This window comes from Pan paniscus, chromosome 6 (assembly GCF_029289425.2).
Source record: "Pan paniscus chromosome 6, NHGRI_mPanPan1-v2.0_pri, whole genome shotgun sequence".
Classification (NCBI taxonomy): domain Eukaryota; kingdom Metazoa; phylum Chordata; class Mammalia; order Primates; family Hominidae; genus Pan; species Pan paniscus.
Window position 1 is genome coordinate 81616047 of NC_073255.2, and position 16251 is coordinate 81632297.

Here is a 16251-nt window from a genome sequence, read left to right on the forward strand (position 1 = left end):
CAGGACCTGTGACTTGCTTGGAACGAATAGAATACAACAAAGGCGATGGGAGATATGTGATTGCATGATTATATTATATAAGATTACAGCACTGGACTGGCTGGAGTGTGCACGTCTCTCTCTCTCTCTCTCTCTCTCTCTCTCTCTCTGGACATAATGACTGTTATCTTGTATAGACTCTGGGTTCCTTTATAATACTCTTGTGAATGCATTTACTTTTGTTTTAGCAGGCAGTCAACTCAGGTAGGCTGGATTATACATTGTTTTGCCTTTTGCAGGCAGTGATTCAAATCCCAATTCAGTTATCAAAGCAAAGCCTTTGCTAAACTGGTTTGGGTTTGTCCTGTGCATGTGTGATTCAGAGGTTAAGGTGAGACCCGTGTAGGTGCATACATAAAAGTGGAGAGCTCCTTCACCTGCTGTTTCTGCTCCAGGAGTTTGCTCTGACTCCCTGTCTTTCTTTGGCTCCTTTCCCTGCTTCCTCTGACCAGAAAGAAAACAATTCCTATCAGAGTTTTAGCCACCTACGCGTGCTGCTTAGTGACTGAAGCTGTCCCACCCTCAAGGAAAAACTTGATGAGAAAAAAATAAACAAACAGAAAACTCACCCTGTAAGGTCACTTCTCCAACTTTTTACTTCCCTCCACAATCTGCCTGCTTTTATTTACTTTCCAGATCCTCATATAGTTTTTTGTTTTGTTTTGTTTTGCTTTGTTTTGAGATGGAGTTTCACTGTTGGTGCCCAGGCTGGAGTGCAGTGGCACAATCTCGTCTCACTGAAACCTCCCCCTCCCGGGTTGAAGCGACTCTTTTGCCTCAGCCTCCTGAGTAGCTTGGGATTACGGGCAGCCACCACCATGCACGGCTAATTTTTGGTATTTTTAATAGAGACAGGGTTTCACCATGTTGGCCAGGCTGGTCTTGAACTCCTGACCTCAGGTGACCCACCCACTTCAGCCTCCCCACAGTGCTGGGATTACAGGTGTGAGCCACCGCGCCTGGCCCAAGGTAGTTATTTTTTAAAAGTTTGCTCAAACTTTATAGTTGTAATTAGAGGGAGGAACAACTTTATGGGATGTAGGCTTAACCTCACCATAATGGAACCAAAACTCCACTTCATTCACTTTTTTTTTTTTAGACGGAGTCTCGCTCTGTCTGCAGTGATGAGATCTCGGCTCACTGCAAGGTCCGCCTCCCAGGTTCATGCCATTCTCCTGCCTCAGCCTCCTGAGTAGCTGGGGCTACAGGCGTCTGCCACCACGCCCGGCTAGTTTTTTTGTATTTTTAGTAGAGACGGGGTTTCACCGTGTTAGCCAGGATGGTCTCGATCTCTTGACTTCGTGATCCGCCCGCCTCGGCCTCCCAAAGTGCTGGGATTACAGGTGTGAGCCACTGCGCCCGGCCCACTTCATTCACTTTAAAATGAAGTACTTGACCAGCAGCAGTACTGTTTAGAATGCCATTATGGTGAATAAGATATTTTGTAAGGGAAAGGATGCTGGTTTTTGACAGAAATGTTGTGGGCAGAGAAGGAAATCTTCATTGAGTAAAAGCAGTGTCCTTTTTAGATGGAAGCGGTCCAGTGTGATCATCCTGCTACAGATGGCTGCCCAGACCCCCTGGGAGCAGCGCTTTATCGGGGCACCATTGTTGGCCTCTCCTGTTGGCAGGTTGGACACTTAGCCATGATTGTTGCCAGGTCAGCCTTGACAGGTGGAAGCCTGTGTCACTGAGCACATGCATGACCTTCATTCCTGCTGCTCTCACAGTAGGATATGAACTTTGTTCATTAGTGTTCTGAGCAAGGGAAACAGTGGCTGATAAAATAATGAGTCATTTTGTCCACTTGGTTATTGAGAGCCTCCTCTGCTGAGATTATCCATTGGTCATCATTTACATGGGACACAAATACCCTCACACTTTGTCCTGTTTGAGAATAGTTTATTGACATAGCTCTTTTCTACATCTTACCACAAGTTTCCCAACCTTATTCTAAGTTTCTGAATTTCCAGTCAAACCATCTGCTGCTGACCACAAATCAGTGTGGATTCGTATTTATAGCCATCACTCCTTTGACACAAAATGTGCAGTCATGTACACTGCTTGGAGTGTATGATGAGCAGCCTAAGCGACTTGGGCAACTTTGTAGCCAGTGGTAAAGTGTTCAGTCCTTACTAAGTCCTAGTAGCAAGCAAGGGCTCTTTCTCAAAAGGGAGAGTAACGATCTCCAGAAGTTAGCATAGCTTTGCTCTAAAATCCTAGGGTTCTATACTGTGATTTACCTCTAGGGCCTGCCATACCTCCACACATCACTGATGAAGTATCATCATGTATCTTAAGTTTTTGTTGGCGATACTAATCTCTGCAGTTTCTCTAGGAATGCAGTATCACTTTTGGTGTAATATTTTGGTAGAGAGAGGCAGCTCTAGTGTAACCCCTGAGGTATGGCTTTAGTATGCTACCCATCTCTGTTAGTCCTAGGGACACCATCACCAATCAGCCACCACCAGAGATCTCTACAGCTCACACCATTCTCTTTTCCTACTCTACCTCTGCACGTGCTTATAAAGTATAGCCATGTGCCCATTGTTTCTGTCATGAAGCGTCACCAGTTGGCTCCTGTGACTCAGAGATCTTTTCATCCTTCCCTTGGGTTCAGGGAATCTATTTCTCTGACAGCCTTTCCCATTGTTATTTCTAGCCTGCAGCGAACAAGCACTAAAGAGCTTTTTAGGGATGTTGTTGCCCCCTTCACCAATGTATTTCTCAAAGGCTTGGTAAAGTTGTGAGTTCTCTAGACATTCCTGGGATGTAGTTAGGAGATCAGTGAACAGATCAGTCATACGTATTAAATACACTCCAGTATTCCTTATTTTCTAACCTTTTGAATAAATTTTATTTTGAGACTGAGTTTTGCTCCTGTTGCCTAGGCTGGAGTGCAGTGGCACCGTCTCAGCTCATTGCAACCTCTGCCTTCCGGGTTCAAGCACTTCTACTGCTCAGTCTCCTCAGTAGCTGAGATTACAGGTGCCCGACACCATGCCCAGCTAATTTTTGTATTTTTAGTAGAGACAGGGTTTCACCATGTTGGTCAGGCTGGTCTTGGAACTCCTGACCTCAGGTGATCCACCCACCTTGGCCTCCCAAAGTGCTGGGATTACAGGCGTGAGCCACTGCACCTGGCTTGAACAACTTTTATTTACAGTATACCAAGGAGGTTCTGGCATCTAAGCTTCATTTAATGTAAGCCACTGATGGATCCAGGTTTTGGCCAACCAGGTGAGGAAATTGTTAGAGTTATTCCCTGATTACTCAAGCCAATATACTGCATCCAAAATATCTGGTTAATGTACTCATATATTGATAAATTTGACCAAGTCCAACGTTACATTCCTTCTTGTCTGGTCTAACATTCTTAGGATTCATTGCTACATACTTCCTAGGTTTCTGCAAGTACAAATGGGCAAAATCTAGCACAAAGACCCTAGCCCTCTGAGGGTCACAGCAGGTTGGTTCAGGAGTAGGAACCTGACCCAACACAGGCAAATAAAGGTCTTTCCCTGGGACTGTGAAATGGTACCAAGGGAAGAAAGGTGGTTTCTGTCTGGTAGGGAGGGCCACTGGATATAAGGCAGGATATAAGGCACAGGAACTGTTGCTGGAAGTGTTAGACACTGCTGACTGCTTGTTCCTTTTTCCCTGTTAGTAAAGACTATTCCTTTAAAAAACCAAAAAAAGGTAGATAAAAATGCCAGATATTCATTTTCCCATATACTCTTGTGGGTGGAATGACCACTTGACCATTTTTTTGTAGCCAGTGATACATAAGGAGATTTTTTTTAACAGGGAAAAAAAGAGCTTACAAATTTTATGTGCACATATGTGCATGGGAGTTATACAATTCTTAAAAAAAAAAACTCAAATGGCTAGATGATTGACACTTTTGTACCACCCTGAGATATAGAAAGAATAGGGGCTTGGATCATGGCCAAACAAGTTATGGTGGCAAAACAGGTTATGGGAGGAAGAGAAGACCACCTTTGCCTGGCTAGCAAAGGTAGTCTTGAACTCTCACAGGCAGCAGCCCTCAGAAAGAATGGATAGTAGCCAGTGATAAATGTTTCTAGCAGAACTTTAAAGGTGTTAGACTCTCAGTTAATCATTCTTAGGTCTGGATAAGGAGATGTTTGCTAGGGATTTTCTGGGAGAGATTTAGCTTTCTGAGAAAATAAAGAATTGTGTGAAAAGAGCTTACTCTTTCCTTCCTGCTTTTGAACATTGCTGTGAAAGAACATTATGCTTAGCCCGGCTGCAGCCACTTTGTGATCCTAAGAGAAGTTATCATCAATAACACACTGAAGGTGACAGAAGGAAGATTAGGGCAGAGGCTTCCCTTGATTTCTGGGCTTAGGACTGTCCATCCACCTCACGTCTGGACTTCTTGTTATGTGTTTGACATACTTGTATTCAGTTATTCTATTACCGTGTGTTCACTGCAAATGGGGTCGTGTTCTTCAGTGTGTAAGGGAATAAAGCCAACCCATCGAGAGAAGCAGAGCCAAAGAGGTCAAGGGAGTGTCTGGCAGGGGTTGAGGTCCTGGTTCTGGTTGCCCATGAAGATCATTTCCAGCTCTGCCCTTGCCACAGTAAGGACTAGCGTCCTAGTCCACTTCCAGGAAACATTTCCCTTTTTGACTGTATTACTTGAATTGGGTTTCTGGGCTGTAGTAGGAATATTCCAACTAATACCATACTGGGTAAATTTGAAGTATGATAAATTTTAAGCTACTTCTCACTTTATTTCTTGTGCCTAAATTTGAAGAGTATTTATTTATTTATTTATTTATGAGACAGGGTCTCGCTCTGTTGCCCAGAGTGCTCTGGAATGCAGTGGCACGATCATAGCTTACTGCAGCCTTGACTTCTTGGGCTCAGGTGATCCTCCCACCTTGGCCTCCCAAAGTTCTGGGATTATAGGCATATAGGCATGAGCCACTTTGTCTGGCCTAAATTTTAGTTAAAGAAATTCTTATCTCATTCTTTCAGAATTTTCATAGGCCTTCAAAGCAACAACCATAGAGTTAAATTCATTTCCTCAACTTGGCAGGATTTTTTTTTCCCCTATTGAAGTATTTTGTCTTTTTTTTTTTTTTTTGTGACAGGGTTTCACTCTTCGCTCTGTTGCCCAGGCTGGAGTGCAGTGGCATGATGATAGCTCACTGTAGCCTTAAACTCCCCTAGGCTCAAGCCATCCTCCCACCTCAGCTCCCTGAGTAGCTGAGACCATGGGCATGCACCACTATGCCCAACTAATTATTGTATTTTTTGTAGAGACAAGATGTCACCATATTACCCAGGCTGGCCTCAAACTCCTGAGCTCAAGTGATTCACCTGGCCCGGCCTCCCAAAGTGCTGGGATTACAGGAGTGAGCCACTGTGCCCAGCCATTTTGTTTTATTTTGAAAGAAGGCTGAATTGATTCCTGCAGGCATTCTGTAAAGAATATATAAGGAAGTTCAAAGTAGCACATTTTACCATCTCTCAGAATACCTCAGTCTTTCTTCTGATGCATCACTTTAAGGCTTCGATTATTAAACAAGCAATTACTAAACAGTTGCTTTTTGGAATACTACCTTCTAGTGCTTCAGGAGATGCAAAGATCTGGCTTGTATCCAGGAGGAAAATACAGGTAATTGGATTGGAGAGAGAAGACATGCCATAGAAGAAAATGAAATAATAATAAGATGGGAGAAGAATTTTTACTGTGTTTTAAAGGGTTAAAAACTGTTGGAAACCTAAAAATTTGTCCACAGGACGAGGCTGAAAGTCTGAGACTACCCCACAGGAATAGCCTTGTCAAGGCCCGATTGTGCCCTTTGACTCACCCTTCAAAGTCAAACCTTTCTCATCTTCTCTCCCACCTTTGGCACTGTCATTCCATAAGTGTATCCCAATAATTTGTGTTTTCTGCCAGAAATCCTTTTGGGGCTAATGAGTTTCATGCACTTGTATTTGCTGTGTAAAGTAGGTTTTCCTGTACTTTTACTTACCAGATTAAATGTCAAAGGATCCAGCTCTTTGTTGGTTTTGTGTACAAGCACAAATTGCACTTGATCATGCCATTCAGAATTTCATACATTTTAGTTGTCTTTTACAACTGTAATCCCATCTGAAGGTCTATGGGAAATTCAGTTCCTTAAACAAAAGAAATAGGTTCCCCTCATCCTTCTCTTTCTGCCTTCATTAGTGAGAGTACTTTTTGAGAGCAAGAGAACATTTGCAGTGAAGAGGTTTAGTTGGATAGCTATTTATACAGTTTTCCATGGAATTTTAAAGAATGAAATAATTTCTCTTTATGTCAGCAAATGCCTATTCTGAACATTCAGAATGACTGTTCTGAACAGTAATGTTTAACTCTTAAAAAACATGGTATCTATAAATGAGAATATAATAAATCAGTATTAGAAGTCATTTTTTACCCCATGCTCTAATTCAGGAGAAAATAGGAGATACTTATAGGTTAACTTGGTGTCTGATTACCAGTGCCTGATATAATTTCTCCAATTACCTTTTTAAAAATCTATTAAAATATCGTTAATTTTAAAAATCCCTTTAAAATGAAGATATGAAAAGCTCTATGCTAAAGAATAGGGAAATTTTCCACTAAGTCGATCATTGATTATATTGTGGCTTTTCCTTAAACCCAAAGATTACCCAAAGATTACTGTAGAAGTGACACTATGAAAAATCAAATTAATGATAGGGAGAGTATACATTAGATGCTCTTCCAGAATGTACAGCAAAAGAACAGAGATGAAGATTGATAGATGAGAGAAAATGATACCTATGAAAGAAAAAATAGAGATTTAACTGGTGACTAATAGATGTCTGCAAAGGAGACAACAGAAGTGGAACAAAAGCATGAATCAAATGTGTCATTGTGGAAGACTTTCCAGGGTTGAAAATGACCTGAAGAATAAAAGAGCTCACTGTATTCTAAAGAACATTATGGAAACGTGTCTGTACCTAGACATATTTTGCTGGTTTTCTTTTGATTTTAAGGATCCTGAAAAAAAAAAATCCTGCATATATCAAGGCACAAAAAAATGAGCTTTCAACAAAGAAACAAAAATGATGCTGGTGGCCAGGCGCGGTGGCTCATGCCTGTAATCCCAGCACTTTGGGTGGCCAAGGTGGGCAGATCACAAGGTTAGGAGTTTGAGACCAGCCTGGCCAACATGGTGAAACCCTGAATCTACTGAAAATACAAAAAATTAGCTGGGTGTGGTGGCATGTGCCTATAATGCCAGCTACTCGGGAGGCTGAGGCAGGAGAATCATTTGAACTCGGGAGGCGGAGGTTGCAGTGAGCCAAGATCATGCCATAACTCTCCAGCTTGGGTGACAGGGCGAGACTTGATCTCAAAAAAAATAAAAAAATAAAATAAAATAAATTATGCCGGCTACAAAATTTTCTTTTGCAAATACTAAATGTTGGAAAATGATGGAGCAGTGGGCAGTGATCCTTAGCCTATGTGGTCTTTGAACTCCCTGCAGTAATATTTGGACCTCTGTGTCTTGATGCAAGTTGATTTTCCTGGGAATAGAATCTATATCGTTCCTCATATTTTCCAGGATTTCATGAAACAAAGAGTTAAGAACTACAGTAGTGGAGCAATATTCATGGTGCTTTTTCTTTTTCTTTTGAAATAATTAAAAACTTACAGAAAGGCTGTAAGAATAATACAGAGAAATCCTGTGTATTCTTTCCCAAATTCATGTGTTTGTCTTCTCTCTCTTTCTCTCTCCTTATAAAATATTTTAATGTTATTAGTTATCTCAAAATGGACTTTGTAGTTTTTTTTTTCCTCCCCTACCAGTACAGGTTTCAGTCTAAGATCACATCATATATATAGTTTTATATTGTTTTAGTTTTCTTTATCTGTAACAGTTTCTCAGATGCTCTCTGTCTTCCATGATACTGACATTTTTTTGAAGAATGCTGGCAGGTTATTTTACAGTGTTCCTCATTCTGGGTTTGTCTGATGTTTCCTCTTGATTATTATTCGGGTTATGCATATGAGGCTACAATACTAGGTAAATTGTGTGGTTTCATTCTCAAGGTATCCACATCTGAAGGCGTATGATGTTCATCTGTCACACCGTTGATGTTAATTTCGATCTCATGGTAAATGTGTTTTTTCGGTGTCTCCACTCTATGGTTACTTTTTTATCCCTTTCAATTAAAAAACAATCAGTGGTCAGGCACTGTGGCTCATGCCTATGATCCCAACACTTTGGGAGGCAGAGGCAGGAGGATCGCTTAAGCCCAGGAACTCAAGACCAGCCTGGGCAACATAGGGAGACCCCATCTCTACTGGACTGGTGGCATGTGCCTCTTGTCCCAGCTGCAGGAGGCTGAGGTGGGAGGATTGTCTGAGCCCAGGATGTCAAGCCTGCAGTGAGCCGAGATCGCACCACTGCACTCCAGCCTGAGTGACAGAGTGAGACCCTGTCTCAAAAATAAATTAATTAATTAAAAATAAAAACGATCAATGTGGAAAAAACTTGAAGACTGTGCAAATAGCCATATGTTGCTTAACGATGGGAATACATTGTGAAAAATGTGTTATTAGGTGATTCTGTCATTGTGCAAACACCATAGGGTGTACATAAATTTAGATGGTATAGCCTGCTACATAGCTAGGCTATATGGTTTAGCCTATTGTTCTTAGGCTACAAAACTGTACAGCTTGTTACTGTACTGAATATTGTAGGCAGTTGTAACACTATAAGTATTATATAAACATATCTAAACATAGGAAGATACAGTAAAAATACAGAATTATAATCTTATGGGACCACTGTCATAAGTGTGGTTTATTACTGACCAAAATGTCATTATGTGGCACATGGCTGTATCTTGCTTTTCATCAGGCTTTACACTCTAGATGAGCATCCATTGATTATTCTTACCCACACCAATGGTACAGTTATGATAGTTGGAAAATGCTGCTTTTTTCCAACTCCACTACTCCCTCCATTTCATGGTATTCTAATGAATGATCATTGTCACAAAATTCAACACCTAATTGTATCTGTTATGAAAATGAAAAGAAACAAATGACCCATTCAAAACAGTTCAGTTGAAAAGAGTTTATCAAAGGAATGACTTAACACGGTGTGGCCACAGTAAGGGAATCAACAAGGAATGGTGAAGCACCCAGTAACTAGCAGCAGTGGGAAGCCATTGCCACCCTTAGACCTGCAGAGGCAAAGGGAGGGCACATGGTTATCAGGCTCGTGAAACTGGAATTCATAGAGGAGGAACCACCTACAGGTGCTGTGTCTCTAGAGAAAAACAGCCACTGTCAGCACAGAGGCAAGGTCGAGACAAAGCTGGGGGAATCAGCTGAGTTTTTCCTGCTGCTGCTCTGACCTGTTAGTAGTGCTCACGGTTGCCCAGTCATAAGCCAAAGGACAAGAAAGCCTGGGTGATGCAATCTGGAGAGCTTGACCTCCTGGGGCACAGAAGGTGTTGGGGGGTTGTGGGAATGGTAGTATAACCAGCACACTAGCTAAGATTTTATTAATGTGACAAGACAAGAAAAAGATCTCTGATGCACAAGAACTGAATGGAGAGTTCAGATCATGTTCTTAGATGGGAAGATTGAATAGTATAAATATCTTGGTTCTTGCCACATGAATGTGTCTACTTAATTCCAACAGTCTAATGGAATTACGGAGGGAGTAGGGGTGGTGGTGGGGTAACATTGTTAAAATGATTCTAAGTTCAATCAGGCAAGAATAACAAGAAAAAAAAATTCGGGCCAGGTGCGGTAGCACACGCCTGTAATCCCAGCACTTTGGGAGGCCAAGGCAGGCAGATCACCTGAGGTCAGGAGTTCGAGACCAGCCTGACCAACATGGAGAAACCCTGCCTCTACTAAAAATACAAAATTAGCCAGGCATGATAGCACATGCCTGTAATCCCAGCTACTCGGGAGGCTGAGGCAGGAGAATCGCTTGAACCCAGGAGGCGGAGGTTGCGGTGAGCCAAATTCATGCCATTGCACTCCAGCCTGGGCAACAAGAGTGAAACTCCATCTCAAAAAAAAAAAAAAAAAAATTCTGATTTCACTGCGTAATTTTAAAAATAATATTTTAATTTTGTTTTGAGCTAAATATTTTAAAATTATTTGTGTTCATAAATTATTTAGAATTGTTTTTAAGGGTTTTCTAAGTTACATTTTTGTTACTCCTTTCTGACTTAAATATAATATAGTTAAAGAATATTATCTAAATGATACTAATTCTGTAAAATGTTGTTGAAGCTTAATGATCTAAGACGGGTCAGTTTTTGTGAATCTTACTGTGTGTGTGTTCCTGAGAAGGATGTGTATTCACTAATTAATGGGTGCTGGGTTTTATTGGTAGGCCAGAAGTCAAACTTGACAGTTATGTAGCCCTTAATTCATGCTAATGTTTTGTATCATTGGTCTGTAAATAACTGAAAGAGCTGTGTTGAAATCTTCCACTTTGTGGATAGATTTGTTCATTTCTCTCTAAAGTTGTCAAATTTTGCTTTATTTTGAGGCTATTTTTTGAGAGCTTACAAATTTAGATTCATTAGCATTTTCTAGCAAATTGAACATTTTATTGTAACATACGGACTATCACTAAAAATGCTTTTTGTCTTACAGAGTAGAATTGCTAAATAAAATACAGGATGCTCAATTAAATTTGAATTTCAGATAAATGTTGAGTACTTTTTTAGTATAAGTATGTTCTACATATTGCAAAAATTATTCATTTTTCACAGGAACAGAAAACCAGATACCACGTGTTCTCACTTATAAGGGGGCACTAAATGATGAGAACACATGGACACATGGCGGAGAACAAGACACTGGGGTGTACTGGAGGGTGGAGGAGGGAGAGGATCAGGAAACATAACTAATGGGTACTAGGCTTAATACCTGGGTGATGAAATAATCTGTACAGCAAACCCCCATGACATGAGTTTACCTATAGAACAAAACTGTACATGTTCCCCTGAACTTAAAATAAAAGTTAACAAAAAAAGCCTGGCATGGAAAGACATAAACATGCGTGGAGCTGGTTGTCTCTGATCTTGCACCACTTGTGATAAAGTTGTTTGTAGTATTTAATGAATGCGTTCAAAAATCTGTATCTTTAGTTATATGTACTTCTTGGTCCTAATATTACTGATTTGTGCTACCTATACAGTTTTGGTGGGGGGTTTGCTTATTTTGGGGATAACCTTACTACTGGTTTGTCTCTCTTATTAGTCTTTTCAAGTAATACTTTCTTTGGCTGTATTCTGTGGCTCCTTTTCTAGCTTGTTTAATTGAACATTTAATTAAATATTCATCATTCCTTTTGAAAAAATTATTGTTTATCTGACATTCAAATTTAACTAGGCATCCTATGTTTTGTTTGTTTTTGCTAAATTTGGGAGCCTATTTAAAAACTATTTTGTTTGATACTAATATAGCTATCCCCAATATTTTTTGGTTATAATTTCCCTAGTATATCGTTTTTATAAATTTCATTCTTTGAGTCTTTGTGTTTTAATGTTTTTTTTTTAAATATCCTATAGTCAGAATTGTTAGTCTAATCTTACCTATGTTGTTTTTCTAGGAAGTGTAGGGCTTTTACTTTTATTGGGATTGCAGACCTATTGTCCCTTTTTTAAAACTATATTTTCAAATGCTTTTTATTTTTCCCACTTGTTTTGTGCTTTTGTGGACTGTTTTCTTTTTGCATGATTTAAAAAAAATTCCATGTTCTCTTACTATTATTTTAGACATTACATATGTTTATTATTTTGTTAACCTTTAAATATTACTGTCAGGCCAGGCACGGTGGCTCATGCCTGTAATCCCATCACTTTGGGAGGCCAAAGCGGGTGGATCACCTGAGGTCAGGTGTTCCAGACCAGCCTGGCCAACATGGCGAAACCCCGTCTCTACTAAAAATATAAAAATTAGCCAGACGGGGTGGCAGGCGCCTATAATCACAGCTACTGAGAAGGCTGAGTCAGGAGAATCGCTTGAACCTGGAGGCAGAGGTTACAGCGAGCCGAGATCATGCCATTGTACTCGAGCCTCGGCAACAGAGCAAGACTCTGTCTCAAAAATAAATAAATAAATAAATAAATATTACTGTTCAAACTCTACTTGATAAAGTTATTTAATATTTTTAAATCCCCACACAAACATCCTAACTCTGATAACTACCCTTTTAATGCTTATGCTATTACTGTTGAATATTTAAGTTCTTTTTTTAACACTATATGTTAGACATCATTACTGTTACTTTATATGGACAGTATTATGTTTATGTATATGTTTACCATTTCCCATGCTCACAATTACTTCTTGCATCTAAGATCATCTTTCTCAGATCGGTTTCCTTTTTTTTCCCCCAAGTACATTCTTCAGAATTTTTTTTTTTTTTTTTAGACGAAGTCTCACTCTGTTGTCAGGCTGGAGTGCAGTGGCACGATCTCAGCTCACTGCAACCTCCCCCTCCTGGGTTCAAGGGATTCTCTTGCCTCAGCCTCCCGAGTAGCTCCGACTACAGGTGCCCGCCACCACGCCTGGCCTTTTTTGCATTTTTAGTAGAGATGGGGTTTCACCATATTGCCCAGGCTGGTCTCGATCTCCTGACCATGTGACTCGCCGCCTTGGCCTCTCAAAGTGCTGGGAGTATAGGCGTGAGCCACCACGCCCAGCCTAGAAGTTTTTTTGGTAAAGGTAAATTGATGGTAGACTCAGACTTTGCATATTTGGGAATATTTTTACTTCACTCTAATTCTTGAAATGTTGTTTTGTTGAATAGACTAGGTTTATAGTAATCTTCCATCAGCACTTTGAAGATATTTTAACATCTTCTGGGCCCTAGTTTTGCAATTGAGAAGTTACTATCAGCGTAGTTGCTATTTCTTTGTGGGTGACTTTACTCTCTGATTTTTAAGGTCTTCTTTATATAACTGTATTTTCCAATTTTACTACAATATAGCTAACTGTGGCTTTTCTCATTTATTTGTTTTGTTTTGTATATTTATATGATTTCCTGTATTTTATCAGTTCTATAAAATTCTCGACCATTTTTCTTTGAATATTTCTTCTTCTCCGTTCTCTCCATTTTGTCCTTTGAACTCCAGTTATTTGAATATTAAAATGTTGCATTCTGTCCTCCAGATAGTTTAACAACTCTTTCATGTTTTCTGCCTTCTTACCTCTATCTGCTAGATAATTTCTTTAGATCAATTGTCTGATTCACTCATTCTTTCTTCATCTGTTTCATTTGCTCTTTAATGTGTCCAGTATATTTTAATTAAAAATATATATTTTGGGTTATTTTTAGCCTGCCTGCTACTTTAAAAAAGTACTCTTTTGTTCCTTTTAAAACATCAAAAGTTGATCTGAAGTGTTTCAGCAGTTGAACTCCTAGGTCTTCATTGTCAGCCTGCTGTACTTGTTTTCTTCGAGAAGATAGATATCTCTAAATGTTCTCATATCCTTTTTTGTTATTGAATCAAAGTAGCTGAATTTGATAGAAGTTCAGTATTGCATTGTCCAGATACACAGTTTTGAGGTTTGAAAGCTTGAATAAGTGCCAGTGGACTTCATGCAAATGCTTTATATATTTTTCACCTAATATATTTTGAATTTCAACAAGTAACACGTTCTCTTAAATACTGACTTGATAGGCAAGTGAGCATAGCAAGCTTCATCTTTTAGTGAAAGTCCATTGATCGTGTTTCGTAATTGGATGAAGAGTGTCCAAACTATTGCCAGTAGCTTTCTGTTTTCCCATCATTTTTCAACCCAGAAATATTTATTTTTCTTTCCAGGGAGGCATTAGCAGTACCCTGGAAGCTCCCCTCCTACCCCTCCAAATTATTCCCTCCTCCTCTTTACTTTTCTCCAAAGATAATCTCTGTCCTGAATCAAAAATCGTCCCCGCTTCCTGGTAGCACCTGATCTGGAAGAAACCCAAAATCACCTAACCAAAACCTGAATCATATAATAGTCTTTTCTAATACTCTTTTACTGAGACATTCCACAATTCCCAATTATATGTGTTATTCCTTGCTGAAATGAATAATGAACCCAACATGTGCAGCTACAGCTATGTTCCTGGTAACCTTTGGCTGGGAGGATTGACAATATTCATTTGTGTCTGGTTTCTTTCTTTCTTTTTTTTTCTTTTTTGAGACGGAGTCTTGCTCTGTGCCCCAGGCTGGAGTGCAGTGGCACAATCTCGGCTTACTGCAAGCTCCGCCTCCCGGGTTCACTCCATTCTCCTGCCTCAGCCTCCCGAGTTGCTGGGACTACAGGCGCCCGCCACCATGCCTGGCTAGTTTTTTGTATTTTTAGTAGAGGCGGGGTTTCACCATGTTAGCCAGGATGGTCTCGATCTCCTGACCTCGTGATCCGCCCGCCTCGGCCTCCCAAAGTGCTGGGATTACAGGCGTGAGCCACCGCGCCCAGCCTGGTTTCTTTCTTTTTAACATTCTGTAAGATTCATGTTTTTGCATGTAGTCATAGTTTTTTTGTGTGTGTGATGGAATTTCACTCTTGTTGCCCAGGCTGGAGTGCAATGGAGTGATCTCGTCTCACCACAACCTCCGCCTCCCAGGTTCAAGCGATTCTCCTGCCTCAGCCTCCCGAGTAGCTGGTATTACAGACATGTGCCACCACGCCCGGCTAATTTTGCATTTTTAGTAGAGATGGGGCTTCACCATGTTGGTCAGGCTGGTCTCGAACTCCTGACCTCAGGTGATCTGCCTGCCTCAGCCTCCCAAAGTGCTGGGATTACAGTTGTGAGCCACTGTGCCTGGCCTTGTTCATTTTTGTTATTTAATATTATGCTATAATTACATAACTATTTGGACCTTTTTTCTAGTTTGACTCTGTTTTAATGTTGATACACAGTATCTTTGTACATATCATTTGGTGAACATGAATAATGCATTTTTGTTGGGAGTATGCCTGGGAGTTATATTGGGAGTTCCCAAGACCACTCATAGTAATCAGAAGTTATGATTATGATTATAGTTGATTACAGCAAAAGGATATGAAGTAAAAGTCAAGAAAGGGAAAAGGCACATGGGCGAAGTCTGGAAGGAACCAGCTGCTCACTTTCCAGTGTGCCCTCTCAGTGGAGTCAGACAGGACATGTTTCATTTCCCCAGCAACATGTGTGACAACACACACAAAATGTTTCCAATCAAGGAAGCTCACCTGAGCTTTTGTGTCCAGAGTTTTTATTAGGGGTCAGTCATGACATAGGCATTTGGTATTACCTGCACAACTGACTTCAGGGTCAGGCTCCAGATCCCCAGAGAAAAAGCAGGTGTCAACCATAAATCACATTGTTAGCATAAACTATCTGGTTAAACCAGTACAGCATGGCCCAAGGCCTCAGACACATGAAACATTTCTTATCAGACATAAGATTCTATGATAGGAGGCAGCCAATAGCCAGTCCTGAAAACAGGCCTGTCTTGGGAATGTGCAACCAGGCCTGCTGAGTTAATAAACTTTTCCAGCAGAGATTGAAAAGGATGGGTCAAAGGATATCTGTAGGTGCAAATTGAGAGATAGTGCCAAAGAGTTTTTCAAAGTGATTATACCTGTTTACTCTCTAACCAGCAGATGTGTAAGAACTTCAGTTCTTCTACTTTGCCAATACCTTGTACAGTTTAATCTTCTAAAATTGTAATTTTCTTCCTTGTGTCTATTGATATCTCATTTTGGTTTACATTTTTATTTCCTTAGTAACTGAGACTGAGCACCTTTTCGTATGTCATTGACCGGTAGCCTATGTTGTGAAGTGCCAGTTCAGGTTCTTTGCCTGGTTTTCTTTTGAATCATTTGCTTTTTTCTCATTGATTTTTAGGAATTATTTACATGTTTTGATATGTACACTTCATGTGTGTTTCAAATAACTTCTCCCATCTATCTGCCTTGCCTTTTCTCTCTCTTAAGGCTGTCTTTTGAAAAATAGAAGTTAATTTTAATGTCTAATTTCGTGATCTTTTTCTTTAGTGCTTTTGGCATACCATTTAATAAATCTTTTTTCCAATTCAAGTCCTTGGATATATCCTCCTATGTTATCTAATGAAAAGTTTATTGCTTTACCTTTCTCTTTTAGATCTGTAACCTGCCTGGAATTGATTTCTTTTCATTGTGGTAAGAAACACATGACATAAAAT

At 40.1% G+C, this 16251-nt stretch overlaps 1 protein-coding gene across 4 annotated transcripts in view; it reads left to right on the forward strand.

Annotated features, from left to right (window-relative positions):
- Window positions 1-16251, forward strand: part of TPST1 (tyrosylprotein sulfotransferase 1) — a 149684-nt gene that overhangs the window by 95448 nt on the left and 37985 nt on the right. The window contains exon 4 of one of the 4 annotated variants that reach the window (XM_034964219.3): window positions 16191-16228. The exons of the other annotated variants lie outside the window; for them this stretch is intronic. Within the exon in view, the coding sequence (XP_034820110.1) occupies window positions 16191-16228 (38 nt within the window). The remainder of the gene's footprint in view (window positions 1-16190; window positions 16229-16251) is intronic. 4 annotated transcript variants of the gene reach the window in all.